General features: G+C 40.1%; 3 protein-coding genes across 7 annotated transcripts in view; 2 read left to right on the forward strand and 1 right to left on the reverse strand.

The window, feature by feature from the left end:
• Positions 1-24617, reverse strand: part of LOC109036950 (neuronal acetylcholine receptor subunit alpha-7) — a 611445-nt gene that overhangs the window by 56721 nt on the left and 530107 nt on the right. For all 5 annotated transcript variants that reach the window (XM_019051388.2, XM_019051389.2, XM_072301404.1 and 2 more), the window contains one exon: positions 22924-22999. In XM_019051388.2, coding sequence (XP_018906933.2) covers positions 22924-22999 — 76 coding nt within the window. The remainder of the gene's footprint in view (positions 1-22923; positions 23000-24617) is intronic.
• Positions 1192-6995, forward strand: LOC109036954 (uncharacterized). The gene is made up of 2 exons (XM_019051393.2): positions 1192-1399; positions 3724-6995. Exons 1-2 carry the CDS (start codon positions 1339-1341, stop codon positions 4857-4859), a joined length of 1197 nt encoding a protein of 398 aa, XP_018906938.2. The 5' UTR covers positions 1192-1338; the 3' UTR covers positions 4860-6995.
• LOC109036953 (uncharacterized) lies at positions 12457-22917 on the forward strand. The gene is made up of 2 exons (XM_019051392.2): positions 12457-13658; positions 18471-22917. Exons 1-2 carry the CDS (start codon positions 13598-13600, stop codon positions 19667-19669), a joined length of 1260 nt encoding a protein of 419 aa, XP_018906937.2. The 5' UTR covers positions 12457-13597; the 3' UTR covers positions 19670-22917.

A 24617-nucleotide genomic window follows, 5' to 3' on the forward strand; every position in this document is an offset into this window, starting at 1 on the left:
CGATAGAATCGGTGTCAAATCGGTCACCTTCAAGAATCGATACATTTCAATGAGTTTACATGGGGGGGGGGGGGAATGTTGCCAATTTGCTAATGTTTATCGACTAATTAATCAATAGTTATAAGTACACAGTTTCCCCAAAACTTTCCGTAAATTATCTTAACAATGTAGATTTTAGTACCATGATTGGAAAAAAATGGTTTGGAAGATCATTGGAAAGTAGCAGACATAAAATATGTAACGTCTGTTACCGCGTACATGCTAAACATAAAACGTTAACTACGTAATGCGTGTCACAAAATGTTGGTCACAAAGTCACACAATTTTGGACGGTATACAAGACGAAAGGGCTCTTTTTTCATAAGCCTCCTAAAGTATTCAGAGCTTCTGTTCAATTTCCGGGTCGAGTGGTTGAAGTTGCATTTTTATATCAGTGGCGGTTGGGTGTCACGGCTAAGGGCACGGTAGCGCTTTCAGTGTTATGTTAGTAGTATGAATATTTTTCCTTAACCTTTTCAGGAACTTCAGGTTAAATTCCGAAAGAGAAGTTCTGAAAAATTGAAAGAGAATTATTCGCAAGTTTATCGGGAAAAATGCGTGTTTTATCAAAGGAAATGTGGCAACGCCTAAAAGTTCATATGCGTGTTTCCTTAGCACGGCAGTATTACTCATATTACGCTCATCCGAAACATCCAGTTTTTTCTAAAATTATTTTTCATCTACTCAATGTGAGACTTTCCGTGTACAGCTGTAAATACAAGATTGTAAATTGTGGATGTTGCGAGAAGCAGGCAAGCTCATAAAAAGTATCAAACCTGCAAATTAATGAGCGAATTCCGGACGCAATACAGATGCAGGAGTTACTCATTAAGACCGACTGCATTCTGTATAGCCTTCCGTTTTGCGAATGATGGTCTAAAGAATGAATAATCTGTTCGACTAATTCGGCAAAACAAATGTAATGAAGTAGAATCCGTTACGTGAGCCATGCGATTTTGGTAGAAAAACGAGGCTCAACGGGCTGCATGAGAGGGGAAGTAGGCTTCTAATCAAGCGTTTCTTCTGATTTAAAACTCATTATGAAGTACCAAACAGCAGTTTGTTTTCTACTATGGGCCGCGTTACTGAAATAACACGTCAAAATTACATTTTTTCCCCTTCAAAATGCATCTGGTACTCACCTATAAAAGAGCGCACATGTTAACAACAGTTTTGCAGTTTCGGTTGTGATGATGTTTCATTTTAACCTTGTTCTGTTGTCTCGGACTCCTGTTTCGATTGGAAAAATAGTCTAAACGATTCGATTTACCTTTGACGTGTCCTCAGGGCGGCCGCGCAATGACTTCGTTCGGCAATCTGATTGCGGTGGGCCTTTTCATCATAGGTCCAGCTTTGTGTAGTAAGTTATCTCTTCGCTAATTTCATCTCTGATATTCTAATGTTTCATTTTCATACAGGGAAATTTGTCAATGATAAGATCCATTGGGCAACGAAAGAGGTGTAGGCAGGATAAAGAGGTTAGCACTGAAGATACAGCCACCTATTTCAGAGCCTAGTTTTTAATGGGAAAAATCGCGCAATAATTACGACCAAGGCTGATCAAGCCGTTATGTGTACATTCCCGAAATTGACGGCTCAAACTGTATAAATAGTGTATTCTGGGTCTTCCTTTGTCGATGCCTTCGTGTCTTAATCGATATACATTTTCAGGATTCATGAGAGAACATACCGGGAGAAAAATTGGATTTGAATACCATGTGGCACACTGTTAAAAATCCCGGCGCGAAATTCATGCTTACTCAGTTGCCATTTTGACCACCTGTTACTCTGAGTGCATGGATCCGGTCAGTGGCGTGGCGTGAATTGCGATATATCGATTGTTATGCCATTTGAACCCACGGTAAAGAATCGATTATTAAGGTGTTCGCTGCGAACGCCCTGTGTATCGATCCTTTTCCATAGGTTTAAATGGCAGATCAATCGATACATCGCAAAGCACGCCACGCCACTGGATCCGGTGCGAATTCCGCGCTCTGGCCGGAGTGAAAATCTGACAGTCAAACGTAAAACGGAACTGTCGCAGCATGGATTCGAATTCGAGTCGCGGCGGTGATAGACGAGTGCGCTACCAGTTGCCATTCGGCGTTCATACCAGGAGGTCCTGAATTCACGCCACTGGGGGTACCTCAACTAATTCGTCCGTCGTTTGTGATATTTACGCTCCGATCTATTCACTCAGAGTACGGCGCGAAATTCGCGCTGGGTTTTTTTTTCACGCCGGCTATTCACTCGGAGTAAATCATTGATTTTTAACAGTGTTAGCAGTAAAGATACAGCCACCTACTTCAGAGTCTAGTTTTTAATGGGAAAACCGCGTAAAAATTACGACAAAGGCTGATCAAGCCATTATGTGTAAATTTCCGAAATTGACAGCTCAAATTGTAAAAATAGTGTATTTTGGGTCTTCCTTTGATGGTGCCTTAATCGATATACATTTTCAACGGATTCATGAGAGAATATACCGGGAGAAAAATTGGATTTGAATACCATGTGACACGTATATAAATCTCGAGTCATTCATTATTATCATTACTTGTATCATTACATTGCTTCCTGAATTCGTGTCGATAAATAATTAAATTTCAACTCGATTCATTCAGCCTGAGCTTTTGGGCTCTTAGTGTCACGAATTTGTTGCTACGGGCTGTGGCAACGACAAGCACGTATTTAAAACGAGCCCCGAAACGAAATTTTTAATTTAAACCGTCCCACGCCTTTATCGGGCCCGTGGGTATTTTATTCGCCGGCATCAGATTTAACGGAGAAAAGAGTTTAAAAAAAAAACAGTGAGAAAAATTGGAATTCAATCAAATTTGGATTATTAAGATTTTTATTTTTATTATATTATCTTATTCTATTTCTTTTTTATTAAAATTTTAAGTTAAATTAAAACTAATAATTTTCAAAATTATAATTAAATTTGCTAATTTAAATTTTTAGTGTGTTGATAAGGCACGTCATTCATCCATGCAAAATGCTTATTTAAGTTGATGAAATAAAATGCTTAAAGTTTAATAAAGCTATTATTTAAAGTTTATAATGTAAAGATTATTGGTTTGAATTTACATCAAGTATATGAGTTGAGGAAACAAATCATGTGAGAAAATCCACTTTCACACTGCACACTTAAACAGTTTAAAGTGACATCCGAGGCCACGCGAAAGAAAAGCAACTTGGCGCTGAGCTCTTACCCTAATAGCTGCAACTGAACTGCCGTGCTAACGAATAACGCCGTATATGAACCTTCAGGCGTTGCCAAATTTCCTTTGGTAAATCATGAATTTTTAAGCACATTTGTGAACAGTTTTCTTCCAATTTTTCAGAAAATTTCGTTCCCAATTTTACCTACAGTTTTCGAAAATTTCTCTGACAAATATTCATAACTTTTCTCAAAAATAAACATTTTTTCGGAGAAAATTTTGCAACGCTCGAATGTTCATACGGCGTTTTTCATTAGCACGGCAGATCACCCAGTAAACCCCCAAACTGCGGGAAGACGTGATAAAAGTTTGCGAGATTTTCTGTTACTAAGATTTCTTTACATATACCTCTAGGTGAACATGATTACCGGCTACTATGTAAAATTAACTGAAGAAATGCTGTAACAAAACTATGATTCAAATTTTGGTTTACATGTTATCTCGACTTACTGATTCGTTTCAGATCCGAGCCTAATCGAGAAATGCAAGTATGATTGCAAGCAGAGCTATGGGTTCGTCGAGCACGGACACTCCAATGTACCGATCAAAATTGGGGTAATGCAGTATAGACCTCGAAAGTGTAATTGCAAATTTAACCTCTCGGAACTGAAGCACATCATAGACGAAGCGAACCTCGAAGCAGTCGAGACGGATTATTGGGAGATGACACAATGGTTGAAGGACCACGGTTATAAATTGAGGCTCAATCTGGAGACGTGCGATCAAGTGTGCGTGCAGGAAGGAGGGTACGTCCAAAAAAAGAAACCACGCAAATCGGAGCATAAGAAGATTGGCATTTTAAGAATCAGCAGCGCTAACGGGAAGGAAAAGTCAACGGGCAAAAAAGGGCGTAAGGTGTCGTTCCAACACGGGAACGGGGAGGCAGGATCGCGACTCCACAAAAGTGGGCACGAGGAGACTGGCAAAGACGGGAACCAGCAGGAAGAATCACACCGTGTCCTGCTCAAAACTGGGCACCTGAAGAATATCGATAATGAGATAGGCGAATGTGAGTGCAGGTACCGCAAAGACTTCTATCATTTCCTGGAGCACGAGGGCTGCGACGTGGCCGCATTCAAAAAGCACGAGGATAACTCTACGGAGGCGAGAAACTGGTTGATAGCTGAGGGTTTTTCGGTGAGTGTGATACAAGCACATCGCGACGTGTACGAGTTAGAGGAAATGCCCGATTTGGAATGTGAGCACAACTGCCGCGTGACTCAGGGATATGTCGGCTTCAAAAAAAGCCTCTTTAAAAATGATCCTCACGGGAGGATACCAATCGCCACGGATGTAGACGAAAACGATCCTTCGGACACCCAGATTTTGGTAATTGAGATTCCGAGAGACGAACAAGACCCACTGGAGTGTAAATGCAAAATCAACCCTGAAGTGTATTCTCACTTAGAGAAGTTAAAAATTAACACCTCCCATTTCAAAACGGCATTTTTTGAAGGCGAAGCTAAGGGGTGTAATTGGTTATGGTGGTGGAATTTGCGTAAAGGTGGAAAGTATGTCAATGTCATGTGCCCCAAACCACCCGAAAAACCCAAAAAATCCAAACCCCCAGCGACGATTACGACTACTGATGAGGGGTAAGAGCCATTGCCCCGAAAAAGAAGAAGAGGAGCACAAAGAAAAAACTTCGCCGTTTTCCGACTTCGGAATTGACCATAACGAGAAATAGGGGAGAAAGGAAAGTGGAGGAAAGAGGAAGGGAGGACGCTTGAAGTTTAAGAATTGCTCTTCCTGTTTCACTCGAAGGTGATGGGTGTCTCATCCTTTCTTCCCCTAGATATATGAATATTATGAGACATATGACGGACGTATGATTGAGATAGGGTTTGCAATTTTTCTTTAAACATTACAGCGTCATTATACAGTGCTTCCATGGAGGATTGGAAAAAAAACTAAAAACATCAGCTTGCATATTTTATACCGTAGAATGCGGCAGAGTTGCTAACTTATTTTCGCCAAAATTGTAGTCTTGACTGTATTGTTTCCTAGCCCTCGGTGTTTAGGAAAATAAAATAAAAGTATTTTAATCATAAATGGACGTATTTATGCGAAAAGGAGATATGTGGAAGTGGAAAGATGGGGTGTGCTCGTTAGTGATCGGGCCATAAGAATGAATGGGGAATATAAAGCGCCAGTGACGTCAGCGGTGAGTGCGGTGACGGTTTCGGGATCGGGATCGCCGTCCGGCGTCTTTAACTCATGAGCCCTGTCCACAACGCTCTCTTACCATGCCCGCGGCTCATGAGTTAGCATATTTTGGCGCTTAGCTCCTTTTGATTTAATGTCAAATCCCGTTTTTCAATTTTCTCAAAAGGAGCTATATCCACTTTTACATTGTTTCTAATGACCCAACTAACGAGCACACTCCATCTTTCCACTTGCACATATCTCCTTTTAGCATAAATACGTCCAAATGGTACGCATCCCGTTCATATCGTAAAGACTACGCCACGGTCCAGTCTAGCTGCCTTAAAGTTCAACAATTTCTCTTCATCTGTTTCACTCGGAGGTGATGGGTGTCCCGTCCTTTCTTCCCCTAGATATTTGAATATGATGAGATCATGACCTTTTCTAGCTGCCTAATATCTTAATGATCTTTTGCACTCTCCCTCTGAGGAGATGAGGATCTCCTCGCCTCTCTATTTGGAGATGCTAGCGATCTCCTCGTATTTTTATCTGCAGATGGTGGCTGCTCCTCCAATCTCCTCCTATTCGTTTTGAGTCCTTCCGGAAATGAGGAGAAGGTGTCAGCTCCCAACGTGTAGCACTGCAGCGATTAAAAACAATGGGAAGAAAGGATTTCCGGAAGGACTTAAAACGAATAGGAGGAGAGTGGAGGAGCAGCCACCATCTGCAGATAAAAATACGAGGAGATAGCTAGCATCTCCAAATAGAGAGGCGAGGAGATCCTCATCTCCTCAGAGGGAGAGTGCGAAAGATCATTAAGATTTTAGGCAGCTAGAAAAGGTCATGATCTCATCATATTCATATATCTAGGGGAAGAAAGGATGGGACACCCATCACCTCCGAGTGAAACAGATGAAGAGAAATTGTTGAACTTTAAGGCAGCTAGACTGGACCGTGGCGTAGTCTTTACGATATGAACGGGATGCGTACCATTTATGATTAAAATACTTTTATTTTATTTTCCTAAACACCGAGGGCTAGGGAAAAATACAGTCAAGCCGACAATTTTGACGAAAATAAGTTAGCAACTTTGCCGCAATCCACGGTATAAAATATGCAAGCTGATGTTTTTAGTTTTTTTTTTCCAATCCTCCATAGAAGCACTGTATAATGACGCTGTAATGTTTAAAGAAAAATTGCAAGCCCTATCTCAATCATACGCCTGTCATATGTCTCATTATATTCATATATCTAGGGGAAGAAAGGATGAGACACTCATCACCTTCTAGTGAAACAGAGGAAGAGCAATTGTTAAACTTCGATATATTTAGTAATTATTCTTGACGAAATTGACCGTTCCTTTCTCCTCTATTTCTCACTATGGTCAATTCCGAAGTCGGAAAATGGCGAAGTTTTTTCTTTGTCCTTTAAATCTGTCATTTAGCAGGCAGGCGGTATTGTGTTTTAAACTTTGCAGCATGCTTAGTTTATTTATGAGAATGTTTTATTATCAATTAATCTCATTTTATTGTGACTTTAAAATCTATTTCTGTCAAATGTTTGAATAAAATATGATATTATTTGCGTTAAGATTTAATTTTCGATCACACTCCTTAACTTTTTTACTAGTAAGTAAAATTATCTTAAATATGGTGTCGGCAAGCTTAGTCGCAATTTTATCAAAGCAATAACTCATTTGCCTCATAAACAGTCAGAAAACTGCATGCAGTTATACGTCAAACGCATGAAGTGTTTATCGTTGGGAAGATTTAAATGCATGGGCTGTCTAAAAAATGCCCGGACTGTTTCGCAAATTCAAAAACTAAGCTAGCTAGAGCCTTGATCTTGGTTATAATTCAAAGATGAACTCGAAAGCCTAGTTGAATTGGAGGTCAACTCATTTGGTCACAAATGAACGAAGTTATAACAGTTTGGATAAAAAAAAAATCGGGACCCTCCTCCGTTTTCAATGGGAACATATTCTCGTTATGGGTAGTCTTTATTATCTTCGGTGCAGTGATGTGGCGTGCTTTGCGATCCATCGATATTTCGCCATTTGAAGCTGTGGTAATTAATCGATTGTTAAGGTGTTTGCTGCGAACACCCTGTTCATCGATACTTTTCCATAGGTTTAAATGAACGATTAATCGATATACTTCTCTGATTATATCGAACACAATCGTCCGCTGACCAACCTTGTTTCATTCTACACGCCATTTCATGAAAGCTTACATTGCCGGCGCAGTTGCGACGCAGTAATCCCTGAGTGACTTTGGCTTTTTTTTTTGCCAATATTTCTTTCGATGAAGTTTCCGCGACTCACAAAAGACTCAGAATTGGATTATGAACAATTTATCGTCGTCAGTATTATGTTGCGGATAAAACGTTCCGAGCTCAAAAATAGTGAAAAACGTAAATCGAGACATAAGTTTAGATGTTTTTGACAGCAATTCCGCCTGAGAAATTCAGAGAAATATGTCAAGAAAGTGGTAAAATAATTAGTATATTGATAGCCAATATTTTGAGATGGAAAATTATAATCTCGAAAAGTCAAAGGGATGAGCGGATTAATCAAGAGAACGCAGTAAGACGCTCTCCAAAAACTGTATGTGGGGGGGCTCCAATTTTTGAGCGTCTCTGGTTTACCAGACGCGACTTCCAGCCGATCGACTCCTCGTTGTAACATGTATACATGGGACATAGCGTGTTGTCGTAGCCGTTTTGGTACAGGCAGTAACACTTTGATCTTGTTCGTTAACTGTTATTTTTAAAAATATGCGTAGAATGTGCACGGATTTCCGGGTTACATTATTTTAAGGTCCTCGCCGTGCTTAAAAATTTATTTCTGATCCTTAATTTCCGAGGAGTTTTGAAAAATTTAGGAGTAGTCACGTAATCCCTTCATTTAGTGACGTATTGCTGTGATTTTCTGTGATTGGTTCATGTTCCAATTTTTTTGCTAGTATGTTAGTGGACAGAAAAACCCCCCTCAAATTGCAAGACAAAAAAAAAGGGAGCATTGTACATGGTGGAAAATTTCGCCAAAGGACCAATTACGTCTGTAAAAGCCAAAATCAGACGTTAATATTGAACGATTTCTTGATTTAATTCATGAGAATCCAAATATTAATTTGCCTCAGGGCCAAAGTCATTGGGCCGAGACGCTAATGTGGAGCTTCGAAACAACTGTGAAGCATGTGGCCAATAAGCGTACGCAATTTCTGAACGCGCCTCCTCATTCTCTGAGACATGGGTCAGGTTTTCAGTTAAAAAGTGTAGTATTTCTCATCACAAAAGCGTGGCCGAGTGCCTTAGCGTCCGGCTGAAAATCCGGAGGTCATGGATCAATCCTTCGCCTGGAATATTTTTTACTTTGTTTTAAGGTATTTTTCGTGTTTAATTTGACTGAAAAAGTATGAGCAACTATATTACTTGCTTCTGCCACTGAGAGAAGCGCCCTCCAACTCAATTGCGATCTTATTTTTTCTACTCTAATAAAATTAATTCCGTTAATCTTATTATATTACTTATTTTCTATATCGAGATTTTTCTTTGTTATAGTTAGTTCATCTATTTTTGGTAGTTGAATAGGACTAAATAATAGGAATATTCAAAAAATAATGGGTCTTGTTTTTCACTCAAACTGTCGCAACTTTGTCGATTTTTTGTGTGAGTGCATTTTTAGTCGGGATGGAGCGGTTTACGGCGACCTTCTGGTCAGCATCACAAAAAAGACAACGTTTTTAAGCGAAGAGTGCGGAATTCAAAACAGGCTGCAGGCGTCAACACCACTGTGCTGGAGAGCTCGCCCTCGCTCGAGCATTTACAAACATTCTTCGTTTTTCGTTCTCATTCACTCCGTTGCTGTTTAAAGTCAATATTTTATCTTTGTGGGATTTTTTTGGGCAATCGATGGAAATTGAATACTTCTTAGCCATGTTATTATTTTCATCTCCGCCTTCCCATACCTCCTCTCATGGCCTATTTCACCTGACTTCAACACAATTTCGCCTTCATAATCTGTGCAGGCAAAGTGATTTACCTCGGTGTTCAAACAGTCACCTACAGCCGTTTTCTACATTCATTCTGTCAATGTAAAATTTTAAATGGTTTCATATCGTGTACACGCGGTTATACTGAAACCACTAAAATACGTTCCTATATAGAGGTTAGTGTTCAAAAGGGTATGCTTATAATTCATTTTTATCAAGAGTACACTACTAAAAATGTGTGAGCTCTTTTAGTGAGCAAAGAAGAATCACATAAAATTACATTCAATATTGATGAGCAGCATCAGCGTAAAACGTAAAGTGTGACAGGAAATCTGTCATATCTGAAATACGAGGTAAAGATGTATTTAAGGAACTAAGAAACCGAAAGTTTGATGGTATAATTTGTTTATTTTTTGTGTAAGAAAAATGATCACCTAACGCATACAATCAGGGTAATAAAAGATAATCTAAATAAAGTTATATAAGACAATAGATTTAAGTTACATGGAAGTTATAACACGGCACATACATATATATTTCCTTTCTCTTTTTCGTTAAGTAATCCGTATAACTATTTCCTTTATAAATACAGAAAATCAGTAAATAGTCTTATTTTCAGTATACAATTTCTATAATTAAAATACTACTTTGTATACATCCAATCAAAAGATCAAAAAATTCCAAAATCCAATCAAAAAATTGTTCATTATTTTAATATATGAAAAAGTTTCTTGGAATGCGGCGATTCAAAAGTTTAAAGTCACTTTTGAATATATACAGGAGTATGATCACTGAATTTAGTGAGATACGTCTGTTCATTATAATTGTTTAGGTTTGTAAAGACAACATCCAGTTGTGATCCATATTGTGTGGTTACAGAATCTGGCGGCAATGCTGAATGAATTTCATATTTATTAAATAATTAATGATAAATTGTTTTTTTCTTGTTTCAATACGTCATGATTGAAGTCTACTATGATTACAATTTTGGCAGCATAAGGTATAAATTTATGTATGGTATTTACATCAAATTTAAAAAAAAAATTGTTTTATTAGCAGGGGATACAAGTGATGCACTGTTGTAGATTATTACTTTTTCTAATGTGAGAATAACATTCCAAATCATATGATATTGACTGGAGGGTGAATGTTACTATTGTCTGACAAGGGCAATACATCAACAGTGCCTAACGCAGTATTGGCTGTTACATTGCATGTTTCTGACAGAGGGAGTTGAAGCGCGTGTCCGTAAACAAGGTCAATTAATGTATTACCAAAAATAATGTATATTATTAATATTTAAAAATGGCGAGAAACGTGCCATGTATCTTTTTCAGTCTAATCAATTACCTACTTTTGTATAAAGAAAATTTCCAGATAGTAAAATATATTTCTTTAGAAAAAAGGAGTTCGCATCGTCAGCATACAAAAGTGATCGATGGGGTTGCTTTTGCAGATGTATAACAAGATGTTTGAGTAAGGGTGCAAAAAGAAGAAGGCTAAATTGCTGGTGAAGTTTTTTTCTCATGCTGGACGTTGGAGCTGAAAATGAAGGCATGAATGCTTCTTATGAAGTCATTGAACCACAAAACGTGCTGAAGGAATTTGCGAGTTTCATGATGCAATAACTTACCATCGTACTTACCTGCAATTATATATATTTTTCACCATTGCAAGCTGAATCCGAAAATCACAAATGATGAAGCATGTGGTCCGCAACTTTTCGTCTACCAGTTGACCACGATGACAAGGGTCCGGCCGCCGGATAAAGCCTCGGTGTGGATACAATGATGACAGTATCTCAGTGAGCTCGAAGCGGACCTGCCGGCTGCGCGCTGGGGTCCATGATTGCAATTCTCGCTTCGCACGAAAATTCCCGAATTTTCACTCGGTCTAATCGGTTTGCACAGACTGTTATAGTGATATGTCTGGATACACGATCAAATTCCGAACCAATTATGATCAAAGGCGACCAGTTGATGACTGATGGTCATCATGCAACAGTCCTCTTCGATCAAACTTGGACGGGCCGTCAAATTTTGATCAGAATTGAGTTCCACCGTTCGAGAAAACTCGATTTTACTGAGATAAGAAAGTAAGATTCCCTACCTCGTATCTTCCACAAAAAAAGAGATAAATCAAATTAATGAAAAAGAAACATGATACATGCTCTCAGCTTAAAAAAAAGCTCTAGTTTTTGAAAATCGGTCGATGAGTTCGCGAGAAAACTCGAGTTTACTGAGACAACCTCCTGTCGCCGCGTACCCTCCTCCGGATTCAGGGTGCGCGGAGAGTCGATTATTTCAGACCCGGGTGATCGCCGCTAAGCATCACATGAAAAAGGTATTCAACATTTTTTATTGAGTAGACCTTACCTTACTTTTTGACATAGTTTCCACCTTCGTTTTGAAATTTTTGGAATCAATATAGCCGCCTCTCGATGCTCTCGGCGAAGGAGCTCTTGCCTCGGCACCGCAACTAGTCATTGACAGCGCTCTACCCCACCGAATCAGTTGGGAACCGCTTTCCACTGAGGAAGTTTTTAGGCCAGGGAACAGAAGAAAATTACATGAGGCTGAATCGAGATAGTATGGAGAGTGTGGAAAAATTTCCCTGTGCAAAGGAACTGATTCGGATGGGTAGAGCGCTGTCAATGGCTGGTTTCGGTGCCGAGGCAAGAGCTCCTTCCGAGTGCATCGAGGGGCGGCTATATTGATTCCAAAAATTTCAAAACGAAGGTGGAGACTATGTCAAAAAGTGAGGTAAGGTCAGGGTAAGATCTACTCAATAAAACATGTTGAATACCTTTTTCATGTGATGCTTATAGCGGCGATCACCCGGGTCTGAAATAATCGACTCTCCGCGCACCCTGAATCCAGAGGTGGGCACGCGGTGACAGGAGGTTGTCTCAGTAAAATCGAGTTTTCTCGCGAACCCCTAGACCAATTTTCAGAAACTAGAGCTTGTTTTTAAGCTGAGAGTATGTTTTTTTTTTTTTTTTTTGTTTTTTTTTGTTTTTTTTTTTTTTAATAATGATTTTATTTATCAGATAACAACTTTGAAACAAGACCGACAGCAGTCTTGCTCGAAATTGGGAAGAAGTGCAATTGACATAGTAATTGTGCAAAATAAATTAAATTACTTACATATAGCTACATATCAACCATCAATTTAGTTATATTGTGCATTTCATGTCTCTACCTATTTACTTAGAGAGTATGTTTAATATTTCATTTTTTATTGATTTGATTTATCTCTTTTTTTGTGTGGAAGATACAAGGTAAGGAATATTACTTTTTGGATGACCCTCGTACACATATTAATCACTATGTAATGAGGCATCTTCAGGAAATTAGGTAATTACCCCTTTACGACATCCATCGTTATAAGAATTCGTAACGACGTTTTTGGGTTTTTTTTTTAGGAGTTGTGTCCATTCTCTGTGGCATGATTTTCAAATTTCCATTTGCTCTTTCTTTTTTTGAGTATAACTGATTCCCATAAAATTTAAAATTTTGAAAAATATTTGGTACTCTATGATTTTCATGCAAGCTAAAAAGTAGATTAGTATCCCCCAGAATCTGAGATCCAAAATCAAGCCATGTCATAGAGGGTTAAGGGAGAATACTGATTGATCCAATAGTAGTCTCCGAAATTTTAAAACTCTTTAAACAATTAAATTTAAAAATTTAAGGTTGCCTGGTCCTCGACGCAAATAGCCTAGTTGCTGATCGTCGTAAATTAACTAACGACTATAACTAACTATCTCTTGTGTGCAGCAGACCCATTTGCTCTGAAAGAGCAAAGCCTCTAAGTGTTTTTGGTCTAAAACTCATTCCGATTTAAACAGCCGATCGAATGGAATTTTTTTCCTGAGCTTCGTCATTTAGACACCGAGTCAAAAATGGTATTTTTCCGCATTATGTGCCCTGCGGGTCGATTGTTGAATCGTTATCGAATGACCTTGATCGATAAAACACATTGCCGAGATAGGGATTTATCGATCGAGTTCTTTCGATAACGATTCAACAATCGACCCGCTGGTGCTCACGTGCAAAAGTGTACACACGCTGACGACTGTTCCACAGTTTCGATCGGGACAAGGTTAGGTTTTAACCTTGTTGTGCTGTCACGGGCTGCTGTTGCGATCAGTCCAAACAATTTTGTTCAGCTCTGACGTTCGTTTAGGGTAGCCGCGCAATGGCTTCGCTCGGCTACGTGATTTTCTTGAGCCTTTTCATCCTAGGTCCAGCTTTTTGTCGTGAGTTGCCTCCCTGTTTATTCATCTTAAAATTTCTGATGCACGATTTTTATCATCTACTTGCTTCTCATTTAAGTTTACTGAACAGTTGAATGGACCTGTTGCGGAAGTAAAAAACAGAGCCACCAGATATGGAAAATTTCATGAAATTTATTGAAACTTTTGGGGATACCTTTAGGAGGCTAAGAAATGCCTAGAAACAGTGATTCAGTGGCGTGGCGTGAATTGCGATAAATCGATTGTTATGCCATTTAAACCTATGAAAAAAGATCGATTATCAGGGCGTTCGCAGCGAACACCTTAGTAATCGATTCTTTACCATAGCTTCAAATGGCGAGATATCGATAATCGATTATTCACGCCACGCCACTGCAGTGATTCTAAATTTTGAAATTTTTCACCCCAAACCTAAAAAATTCGCGCGTTGCAAATGTTTTCGTTTAGTTTAGAGGTTGGGTTGGGGTTCTTCTCTCTAAACTCCCCTTTTTGCCCCCTCTTTGTGTCTGGCACCTTCAGTAGAGTAGCAAAATACCGCAGCATCAACTGGAAAGACCATCCGAAACGCTTTCAGACCTCCAAACGTTTAATAAATAATTCTAAAAAAATTAATAAATTTCAACGTTTGTGAAATTTATTTGAGCCTTTTGAAATTTAATGAAATTTCAAAACGTGAAATTTCACTTTCCATCTCTGAGAGCCACCTCTAACACCCACCTCGAAGCCTATACCGTTTCACGGGACAAATCGACGGTTCGGCAATCGCATAACTCGTTTGCGGTGTCTGAAAATCTTCGCCTCTATGTCATTTTTCTAAAGGAGAACAAACTGACATCATACCCTGAGATTTTTGCAGAAATTTCTTCGCATGGAAAAGAAAAGTTACGACAGTTTTAAGGAATGGACCACTAGACAAGGTACGAATTTCAGCATTACGATACATGTTTCTAGACTAAAATTTCACGTAGAATACGACGCGCACAACGAGAATTACCGAAAGCAACTCTTATTCCGAAGATATTTCATGATTCTTGACTCGTGAATTCAAACCATCCGCTCATGAAAACTCAATGCTCTGCGTGATTCACATCGTGCGCTAAACGTTATCATGACAGTCTCTGCGATATTAAAATCTGGCGACCTCAATCTTGACGCTTTGGCTCAGCTGTAGCAAATTGCTTAGTTTGATTGAGCGACACGTGGTGGGAAATGAACATTACTCGATTGAGAAGCTTGCTGAAACCATAATAGTGCGCGATTTGACTCAAGTAGAGCTTTGAGTTTCTTGTGAGCGGGCAGTTCAAATTCCTCGTAACCAATGTGAAATAAAAACGTTAAAATCTTCGTTTGGAGTTTGTTTCAATAGTTTTCGTCGCGCGAATCGTGCTTTACGTGAAATTCTGATTAAGAAATATGTATCAGAATGCTTAAATTCGTACCTTGTCTAGTGGTTTATTGCCGTCGAGTAGTTTTCCGTTTAGAAAATAAAGTATGATAAAAAGTCTGCGACGTCGCAAACCGAGTTATGTGATTGCCGACTTACACCGTCGAAATTAGTTGCGCTAGTCACAGAATCGCGTTTTGATGCCTGATACTTGTAGATTAGCTAGGAATAATAAGATGTATCCAAGCAGCAACTTCCTACGTTCAGTATTAACCGAGACATCGTGCCCTTTGGAAAGCCGAGTTTCACGTTGAACAACCAGTGCGAATGTGCGTCACACTGACTGATGAAAGCAAGGTGGAAGAAACCAAGAGTGTCATTGTCGCGGTGGATGAAGTCAAAAAGCCGACTTTTCAGAAAGCGATATCTCGGTTTACATGGAACGTAGAAAGTTGCTGTTTAGGACGGATTTTATTATTTTTAGCTAATCTACATATTTCAAGCAGCGAGTCACGATTCTCTGACCTGCTCAGCTGATTCATTGCGCGCAAACTTTCGACTTTCAAAAGGCTTTCAAAAACTTTCAAAAGGCGGTCGAGCCCAAATGCGCAAATTGCTCAGAATTAAAAGCTTAAAAGCGCACACTTTATCATTTGTGGTTTTGAGCTTTCCATCCGATGGTGCTTGAATACATCAATTAATCAACTGAAGGTGGAATTCCCTGGTAAAAATTGGCGATAGGAGCATGCGTTTCAAAATACCATAGGAGTTCTTATAGCCGACTAAAGAAGGCTATCGAAAATCATCTAGCTGGCTGTAGAAAGAAGAGCAAATCGTAAAGCCGGGCTATACGAAGCTATAAAAAAGTATACAGTCGGGCTATAGTTCCTGTCGCCGGGCTTTACACTTTATCGCCATTGGCTGTAAAAGGCTATAAGAAATTATGTAAACATTTGTGTGCTTTGGAAATCATTAAGTTTGATGCGGAATTACCTTTATTTTTACAAAACACACATTATATTTTCCTTTAAAACATATTTTTTTTTCATCAATTAAAATGAGAATAGTCCATACAGAGTGTGCAAACATTTCAAAATCATGGGTTGAAAAACGCTGACTCCGCGAGATTAAATATTAGAGCCTAACACAAAGTGGAGCGGCGACGCACTGGCGCCTACAAATTTAACAGGGATACTTCACGCATTGCGCAAAGCGTGAAGTATCCCTGTTAGGTTTGTAGGCGCCAGTGCGCGTTTCGCGCTCTTTGCCCGCCCGCCGCGCCGCAGCGTGCCACGGCGTCTGAAGCAACTATTTCACACCAGAGGTATTGCACAGTATCATAAGAAATTGAAGGCGCCCCAAGATATTAAGAATGACAGGCATCCTTCAAAAGTACGGAGCTTTCCTCGCAAAATAAATCAAGATACTACGGCACAAAAAGAGAGCGGTAGTCCAAAAACTAACTAAGTCCTAGTATCCGTATTTAGTAACGTTTAGCATAAACTTTATCGTCTGGCTGTTGCTTAATCGCCATTGACTATAAAAGGCTATAAGAAATTGTACAGCCGGCTACAGAAGCTATTGGAAATCTTACAGCCGGCTGTAGGTCTATAGTATTTTGGAACACACTTTGGAAACACTTTGGAACACACATTCTACTGCCAATTTTTACCAGGGTTATGATGGCGGCGGAATTGAATTCAATGCAAAACGTATGAAAACTTTGAATTTTCACCAAATTTCTACCCCTACTATAAGTGTGATAATAGAGGTAAACAAAATCGTCTAATCACTATTGCTCTCTGACTTCATGTCGATAGATCGTACATCATCTCGATTTCTTCCATTAAAGCTTTTGGGCTCTCGATTTTTAGTATTTTGCGCCTGGTGCGGTGATGATTGCGGACGGAGGGGTAGGCACTTACATATGCTGCCCTCCACCCTTGCACTGTATATTAAAGAAAAAAATTACCCTAACCGGAAACACTCTGTATTCCATTACGTGGATGTTGAATGAAAAACATATTAGTATTAACCATTAGTGCCATATTAGTATGAAAACACATATGAGAAACTAAGGGAAACTAGAGAAACTAAGGGAGAAAATGATAGACTAACTATAGGGTCTCTCATGGGTTGCCGGTGTTAGTCTACTATACCTACCTCCTTCGTCTATTCCAACTACCCGCTTCCACCAATACTGCCGTGCTAAGGGAGAACGCCGTATATGAGCATTTGAGAATGGAGATGTTGCATGTGTGAGGGATTTGCGATTTGACTATTGATTCTTATGTAAAAGTTCACGAGAAACACGATGGTGCCACTGGTTTTCTCTGGAATCAACTCCCACGCTCAAATAAAGCTCTCCAATTGAGGCCAAAATGGAGGGGATACCCACGCTATCCTAAGAGTCCACATTTGTATCAAGACAAACTCTCCATGCAACGATAGGGAGCAAATACATTAGCAGGGTTGCCGTGTTTTCAGTTTTGGGGTCCCCAAATAAAGTGGCAACCCTGCTAATGTATTTGCTCCCTATCTTTGTATGGAGAGTTTGTTTTGATGTATAGGTGGACTCTCAGGGTAGGGTGGGATATCCCCTCCATTTTGACCTCAACTTGAGAGCTTTTCTTGAGCTTGGGAGTTGATTTCAGAGGAAACCAGTGGCACCATCGTGTTTCTCGCGAACTTTTACATAAGAATCAACGGTCAAATCGCAAATCCCTAACACATGCAACATCTCCATTCTCAAATGCTCCTACGGCGTTCTTCCTTAGCACGGCAGCAGTGGCGTGGCGTGAATTGCGATACATCGATTGTTATGCCATTTAAACCTACGGTGAAGAATCGATTATTGAGGTGTTCGCTGCGAACACCCTGTTAATCGATCCTTTTCCATGGGTTTAAACGGCATAACAATCGATACATCGCAAAGCACGCCACGCCACTGCACGGCAGAATAGGATCCCTCCATTCCCTTCTCGTCCCCTTCGTCTATCGCTCCGTCTACCAATTTCAATAATTAGCCCGCTGGTTCGATCAGAGACAAGAGACCCTCCACTAGTATCTTGGCCATTGTGGAAGCTTCTACTTTCGGGACTTCAGCACTCCACTGTTGACTTACCTACATGGTTGATGTTCAACAACGTGTTGGCAGTTTCGTTTTGCAAACAAGCCGAAAATGGCCGACGTTTCGGAAACTTGTTCGGCTCATGACGTCATCCGAAGCTCATCATCGACCATGTAGGTAAGTTAACAGCCGACACTAGGGTGATGACTGTTGCTCCCTAGTAATTGTCCGTAAGGAATTGTTGAAACCCCGAAAGTGAAAGCTTCCACCTGTCGCTAGGAGGCCAGTGGAGGGTCTCTTGTCTCTGGGTTCGATTCAGATTTCAACTCAAACTTTATCTTGACACCCTCCTGGGTTTCAGAGCCGACGACCGACCAGGAGTGCAGCGAGGAGTGTGGGAGGAGATGGGGGTCAATCGACCGCGAGGGCAAAACTATACCGATCAAAACTGGGCAAATGGGGAAGGGGCCTGACGGAAAGCCAGAATGTGAGTGCCTGTACAGCGGCTCTCTTTACTTTGTCATACGTAAGGCGGGCCACGACTTGAAGGAGTTCCAAAAAGAAGAGCAGGACTTCGGGAAGGCCATATCGTGGTTACGGCAGAACGGTTTCAAGTTAGCGGAAGACCCGGCTTGCGATGAACAGTGCAAGAAGGATAAAGGGAGCATCGTGGAAGGGGACCCACCCACAAGGGTGCCGATGAAAACTGGTGGGCGCATGGAGGTGAACAAAGACGGGCAGTTAAAATGCAAGTGCACATACAGCCAAGACTTCTATAGTGTCCTGGAGCGCGCAGGAAAAAGCGTAACCGCATTCAAAGAGTGCGAGTTTGACGATCAGGCGGCCAAAAAATGGTTGATGGCTAACGGCTTCGAGCGGCGGGTCACCTCCCGGGATAATAAAACTCCCTCGGGACACCCCACTACGAAGGGAAAGGAGGTAATATCGGAGGAACCGGAGGTCGAAGAGTGGGTGCAATCGAAGGGCAAGGCGGTTCAAAACGAGGAGAACCCTCCGCCCGCGAAAAGGTCCGGAGAAGAACTCACGAGGATGTGTCATGCCCAATGCCGACGACTTATGGGATTGGTCGACTTCGATGATGGTGTGGGTAAGAGGCCGCTCTCATTGGGTAAGGTAAAATCATATAGAAAAAAGGATTCGGAGACGGATCAATTGAAGTGTCATTGCGGATTAAACTCTCAAGTGCTTGAGATCCTAAGAAAGAAAGGTCGCGATCTCTATAAAATCAAAGAGGCATTTAAGGGAGGGCAAGAAAAATTTATACCGGAGTTACTAAGGCAGGGTCTCACAGTTTACCTGGAAGACGGAGCGTCCCCGGGTGGATACAAGGAGTTGCGACCGCAAATAGCTGCCATCCCTCCAGGACAACCCTCCTCGTCGGGAGGCTCGTCGACCTCGAGTGGACGCAGGCCGTCGCGATCGGACTCCCCTGAAAAATCCTTCAATATAATGGAAACAATTGAGGAGGGGGAGGAGGAGGAGCAGCCACCATCTCCACGTAAAAAGACGAGAAGATCCGCACCACTTCCCGGTAAATAGAGTTAGAGGGATCATCAAGATTTAAGGTGGTTTTTCAGCACTTCGGATAACGAGACGATAGTCGATCCATACACTGAAAAAAAGGTATCAACTATACTTCTAGAGGATTTTGGCCCCAGCCATAAGAGTAGTTGCACTGGCTGGAAGTGCATAGGCACGAGCCAGCGGTATCTCTGCTAAAAAAAACCTCTTGGACCAATGCCGCGGTGCATTGACTTAAGAGTGCAGATTCTTGTCGCCGGATTTAAGAGTCTTGAACTCTTGTTTCAAGCGGATTTTGCATTGATTCAAGCGGATTTTGCATTGATTCAATTCAAAATCCGCTTGAAACAAGAATCCAGACTCTTAAATCCGGCGACAAGAAACTGCACTTTTGAACCAAGAGGTTTTCTTTACCAGTGTATAGTTAATGCTGTCTGTGAGGGCACCAGCTAGAAGTATGGTTGATCCAACCACACTTCCAGCTGACTTGACCATACCTCTAACTACTGTAATATCTGGCGCTAAAATCAGCTGGGAGTATAGTTGGGATTGTGATACTTTTTTTTCGTGTAATTTCCAGATTTTAGGTCATTTTTTGAAAATTCCCGAGCATAATGGCACGTTCCTACGGTCCAGTGAGCCAAGAATTTGTAACAGCAAAATTTGACCGAGAGACATTTTTGAATGGCTTAAAAATATGTTACGCGTAAGCATTGACCATATTCCTGCTAAACGGAAGTAGAGACGTGTGGGAATTATAGGGTTTGCTCGAATCGTTCGGGCTGGATTCGTTTTTGGGAAATGGAAAAGCGGGAAAAACAAAATTTAAAAAAAAAATCGATAAAAATTAAATAGGAGAACTGAATGTGCTCTGTAGTTGCTATTATTTTCCTTCAAAATGTAAAATAAATTGCACATATTTTATGTTGTGTGCTCAAATACTTTGTGTTGGTCTGTTCTATGATGATTAGGAACACATGGTTAGGTAATGATACGATATTTCCCAATTTCCTCTTGGTATGTCATGGAATTTGGTTAGACTTAAGAGTCAATGAAAATGTCGAAGACTGATGCAACCAAACAAAACAAGTTTCACTCAGATCTGTTTGACAGACACCAAGTTAGCATTTTTTGTTTTTTTTTTTTTTGTCACCACGATGGAAAAACCTAGCACAATCTGAGATGAGCGGTTAAGGGTCTATCTTTTCGATAACACGAGAGATCAAAGGATGCAGGAAGCGGAACCATTAGTTTTTTGCCGGCAAGGAGTGAGTGGTGAAGACCTTCAAACTTCAAATGTTTAGCACTAACCTTGACAAAAACCGAAATTGTGTGTTCTCGAAGTATGAAAGACACCATGCATTTCCATCCTTCGCATGATTCTTTAAATATAAAAATGTCATGAATTGAAATGCATACTTCCAAAACACAGTATTTTGGGGAAAATTGCTAACCTACGTTTGGTCTCGTTTTTATGCTATTGGTTTAAGTCAAGTGAAAATGGTGGAGGCCGCTATTTGTTTTAACATTGAACATGATAGCAAAATGAGCAGTACGTGCATAACTATGCAGCGCATTTTAAAATTATTAGGAACTAGAAACAGAAATAAATTAATAATAACAGAATCAGTAAGGTAAAACCTAAGTTACATTTCGGAAAAAATAATGTAAGAGTAATTTTGAACATAACTGGCTATGAGAGAGAAACAATACGAGGGTAAAAACGTTGAGCCTTATGGAGGATGATATCTTAAGAAACATTGGTTTCGATCTTGATGTCGCTTGGTTCCTGCCTATTAAACGCACTTCAAATATTCAATCACCATGAGTGGCACTAGAGCATGGACAAAATCTGGTGGGGATCAAGGCCACAACGGCAACACTGCCTTGCTAAGGAAGAACGCCGTATGATCATTCGATAGTTGCCAAATTTTTCCCAATAAAACGTTTATTCTTGAGGAAAGTTCTGAATATTTGTCCCAGAACTGTTCAAGCAATTGAGATAAAGTTACGAACAAAATTATCTGAGAAATTGACAGAAAAATATGGAAAAAGTTTCCTGTAAATTAGCGATTTGTCAAAGGTAATTTGGCATCGTCTGAGGGTTCATACGGCATTTGCCCTGGCACGGCAGAACAACGCATCCTCGCGACTTTTGTGTTCTTGTCATCGCACTTTCTGAGGCACTCGCCGATGGCAACGAAGACACTTCATATCCTGCCGATGCAACAAGTTAACCGTCGGACAGCTTTTTATCTCTATCTTCCCGCTCTTGAAATATTAAAGATTTGGCTACATGAAAAGAGCGCGATGTGGAGATGGCATGCGATAGTTTTAACGGATCCGCTACATCTTGCCACACTTTTCAGCTAATTCCTAAAAAATTCTACTCTATAAATCCTAAAATGAAGTTAACAAAGTCATAACGCGCGAGAAATTGCGCTCGATTTATTAAATCAAATTATTGATTTTCGTGTCCGCATAACTCTATAGCTTAAAATTCATATTTTACGGGCGGAATGTTGTAGTAATCAACAATAAAATCCTCTTTAATGCATAATTGATCCATGTTTAGCTAAAATTTTGCAGTAAACTTTACTTTCACTATTGTTTCACCCCAAACTTCCCGGTTGTCACAAAGGAAACGTTTTATATCGTTCATGGCTGCGAAGGTATAAAACCATAGCACCCTTTTGCGCGAACGTGACAGGTCAGAAATCAATTATAAGGATGAACATTGATGTTTTCTCATCAAAGTTGCGTCCTTCTTTGTAGAAACAACGAATAAGATTTGCAGTGCTGCTAAACATCATTGCCTGGCACATCATTTGCAGACGGCCAGTTTAATAACCAAACAAGCATTTTGCCCCCAAAAATTTTTTTACTACTTTTATGTTTGTTTAGTTGGCCATACATTTTAAAAACCATCGTACAAACTGAGCGGCGTTGCGAAGCTTACACGTCGTTTCTACAAAAAATGACTTGATGGCATGTGCAAGATAATGAGAACATTGAAAATTTCCAATATTATCATTCAAGTGTGCGAACAGTGTTTTCTATTGAGTTCATTCAGACGTCTCGCACGCCGAAGAGACCAAAGTTTACTGGGATCAAACTGGACACCAAACTCTCGTCAGTAAGTGTTACATTGAAATACTTTCTTTTCTATTGCAAGATCTCTCTTGACAGGACTTTTTTAAGATTGGTCACAGGACGAAAACAGAATATTGCTTCTCGTGATACCAAAACATACATCATGTGTAATTACTTACCTAACAGATCCCATTCCCCATTTGTTATAAAACTACTAATATCACCACCTCCTTCGTCTTGGAGTTGTAAGTCCAGCTGAAACAAAGAAACACAAAAACCCGTAAACTATCGATCCAACCCTTCACTTTTTACAAGATTAAATTTGATAAATCCTACTTATAGACGGTAGTAATTGTGACAAGACATTCACGCAATTATTAGAGTATTATTGGATAACTTGTGAAGCTGTTACTGAAAATTATTTAAATCAACAGTATCAACAAGAACAATGCCTCAAAGAGATGAAAATTGTATCATGGAAAAAATCATGATAATTTCCACCAAGACACTCTTTGATGAGGATGATTTTAGGTTTTTTTTTAGCATTCAACATTCCATGGGTAGGTATTAAACATCAGAATAGACAACAATTTTATTATATTTAAGATTTTGTAGCACTTCTCAAGTTAACCATGAAAGACATAAACCATCGTTGCTTTAGACGAAGGCAATCCTCGATCAAAATTTATTTCGCGAGAAAGAATATCGCCTTCCGTTTCCATCGCATTAAGTTAACAACACTGACAAAAAAATTGCTAAAATACAGTGACAAATCACCAAATTAGTAAAATCAACCCGGTGTTCTTAATCTATTTTGATGAGTTGCCACCTTTTTTCACTATTTCATGTGTTGATTTTAGCAGTTTTTTTTTTTTTTTTTTTTTTTTTTTTTCAGTGAACGCACAGTGGATCGAGTTAATTAGAGAGGTCGAACATAAAATGTGTAACAAAAACTGCAAATTTTGATGTTTATTTCGTCTAATGCTAAAGTTCAAGGGGTGCAGGCTCCTAGAGGTGTCATGTGGAAACGAATGGAGCCAAGTTTAGAACCTTAAAGTTTGGCATAAGCGGAGTTATGAGCGTTTACAGTTTCCGAATTTTTCCGACCTCCTCCTATTGGCTCGACCCACTGTGCGAAGCTATCTAACAGTCAGAGGCTGTAAATCGCGGAGAGCAGATGACAGATACGTGGAGTAACCGCAGGTAGGGTGGTATGGCTATAATTTTGACCGGCTTACAAAGTTCCGTGACGATAGAAATCGTGACCGGTGGACTAGGCGAGGGGATGGGGGAGGTCGGAAGTCACGTAGACCTGATGCTTCTTTATATTAATTTAAAAAGTGTTCACACGACACATCGAAAGCAATCTACAATCTCGGCGAGGCGGAAGAACTTCATCACTTCACCCGTTCTTACCGCTTCATAACTCGTCGCTCCTATTGAGGAAGAACGTAACTGCATTTCATTGCTGCCAAATTTCACCCACATTGCATTTTTATCGAGAGAATCTTGGGCGTTTCCGACTGGAAATTTCACTGATTTTTCTTCTGATCTCGGACGAAAATCAGTAAAATGTTGGATTGAAATTGCACAAGTAAAAACAGTTGCAGTCTTGTAAAAACTTAAATTGTTTCAGTCAATTTTGCAACCTTGGAATAGAGTAACGTTCTTTCGTCCGGGAAACGGCGAACTCTTTCTTTCGTTGTACGGGAAAGTTATACTGAGAGTCAAGACAACACCCCCTCATGGAGTCACAAACGGGAATAAAGATTACACAAATTGAACGTTTTTCGTAATCTTTAATCGGCTCATTCTCAAATTCCTCTCTCCGTTCCTTCTCTCATTCCGTTTGTTCCTTGCCGAACCCGTAATT

Source organism: Bemisia tabaci, chromosome 6 (genome assembly GCF_918797505.1).
Source record: "Bemisia tabaci chromosome 6, PGI_BMITA_v3".
Classification (NCBI taxonomy): Eukaryota; Metazoa; Arthropoda; class Insecta; order Hemiptera; family Aleyrodidae; genus Bemisia; species Bemisia tabaci.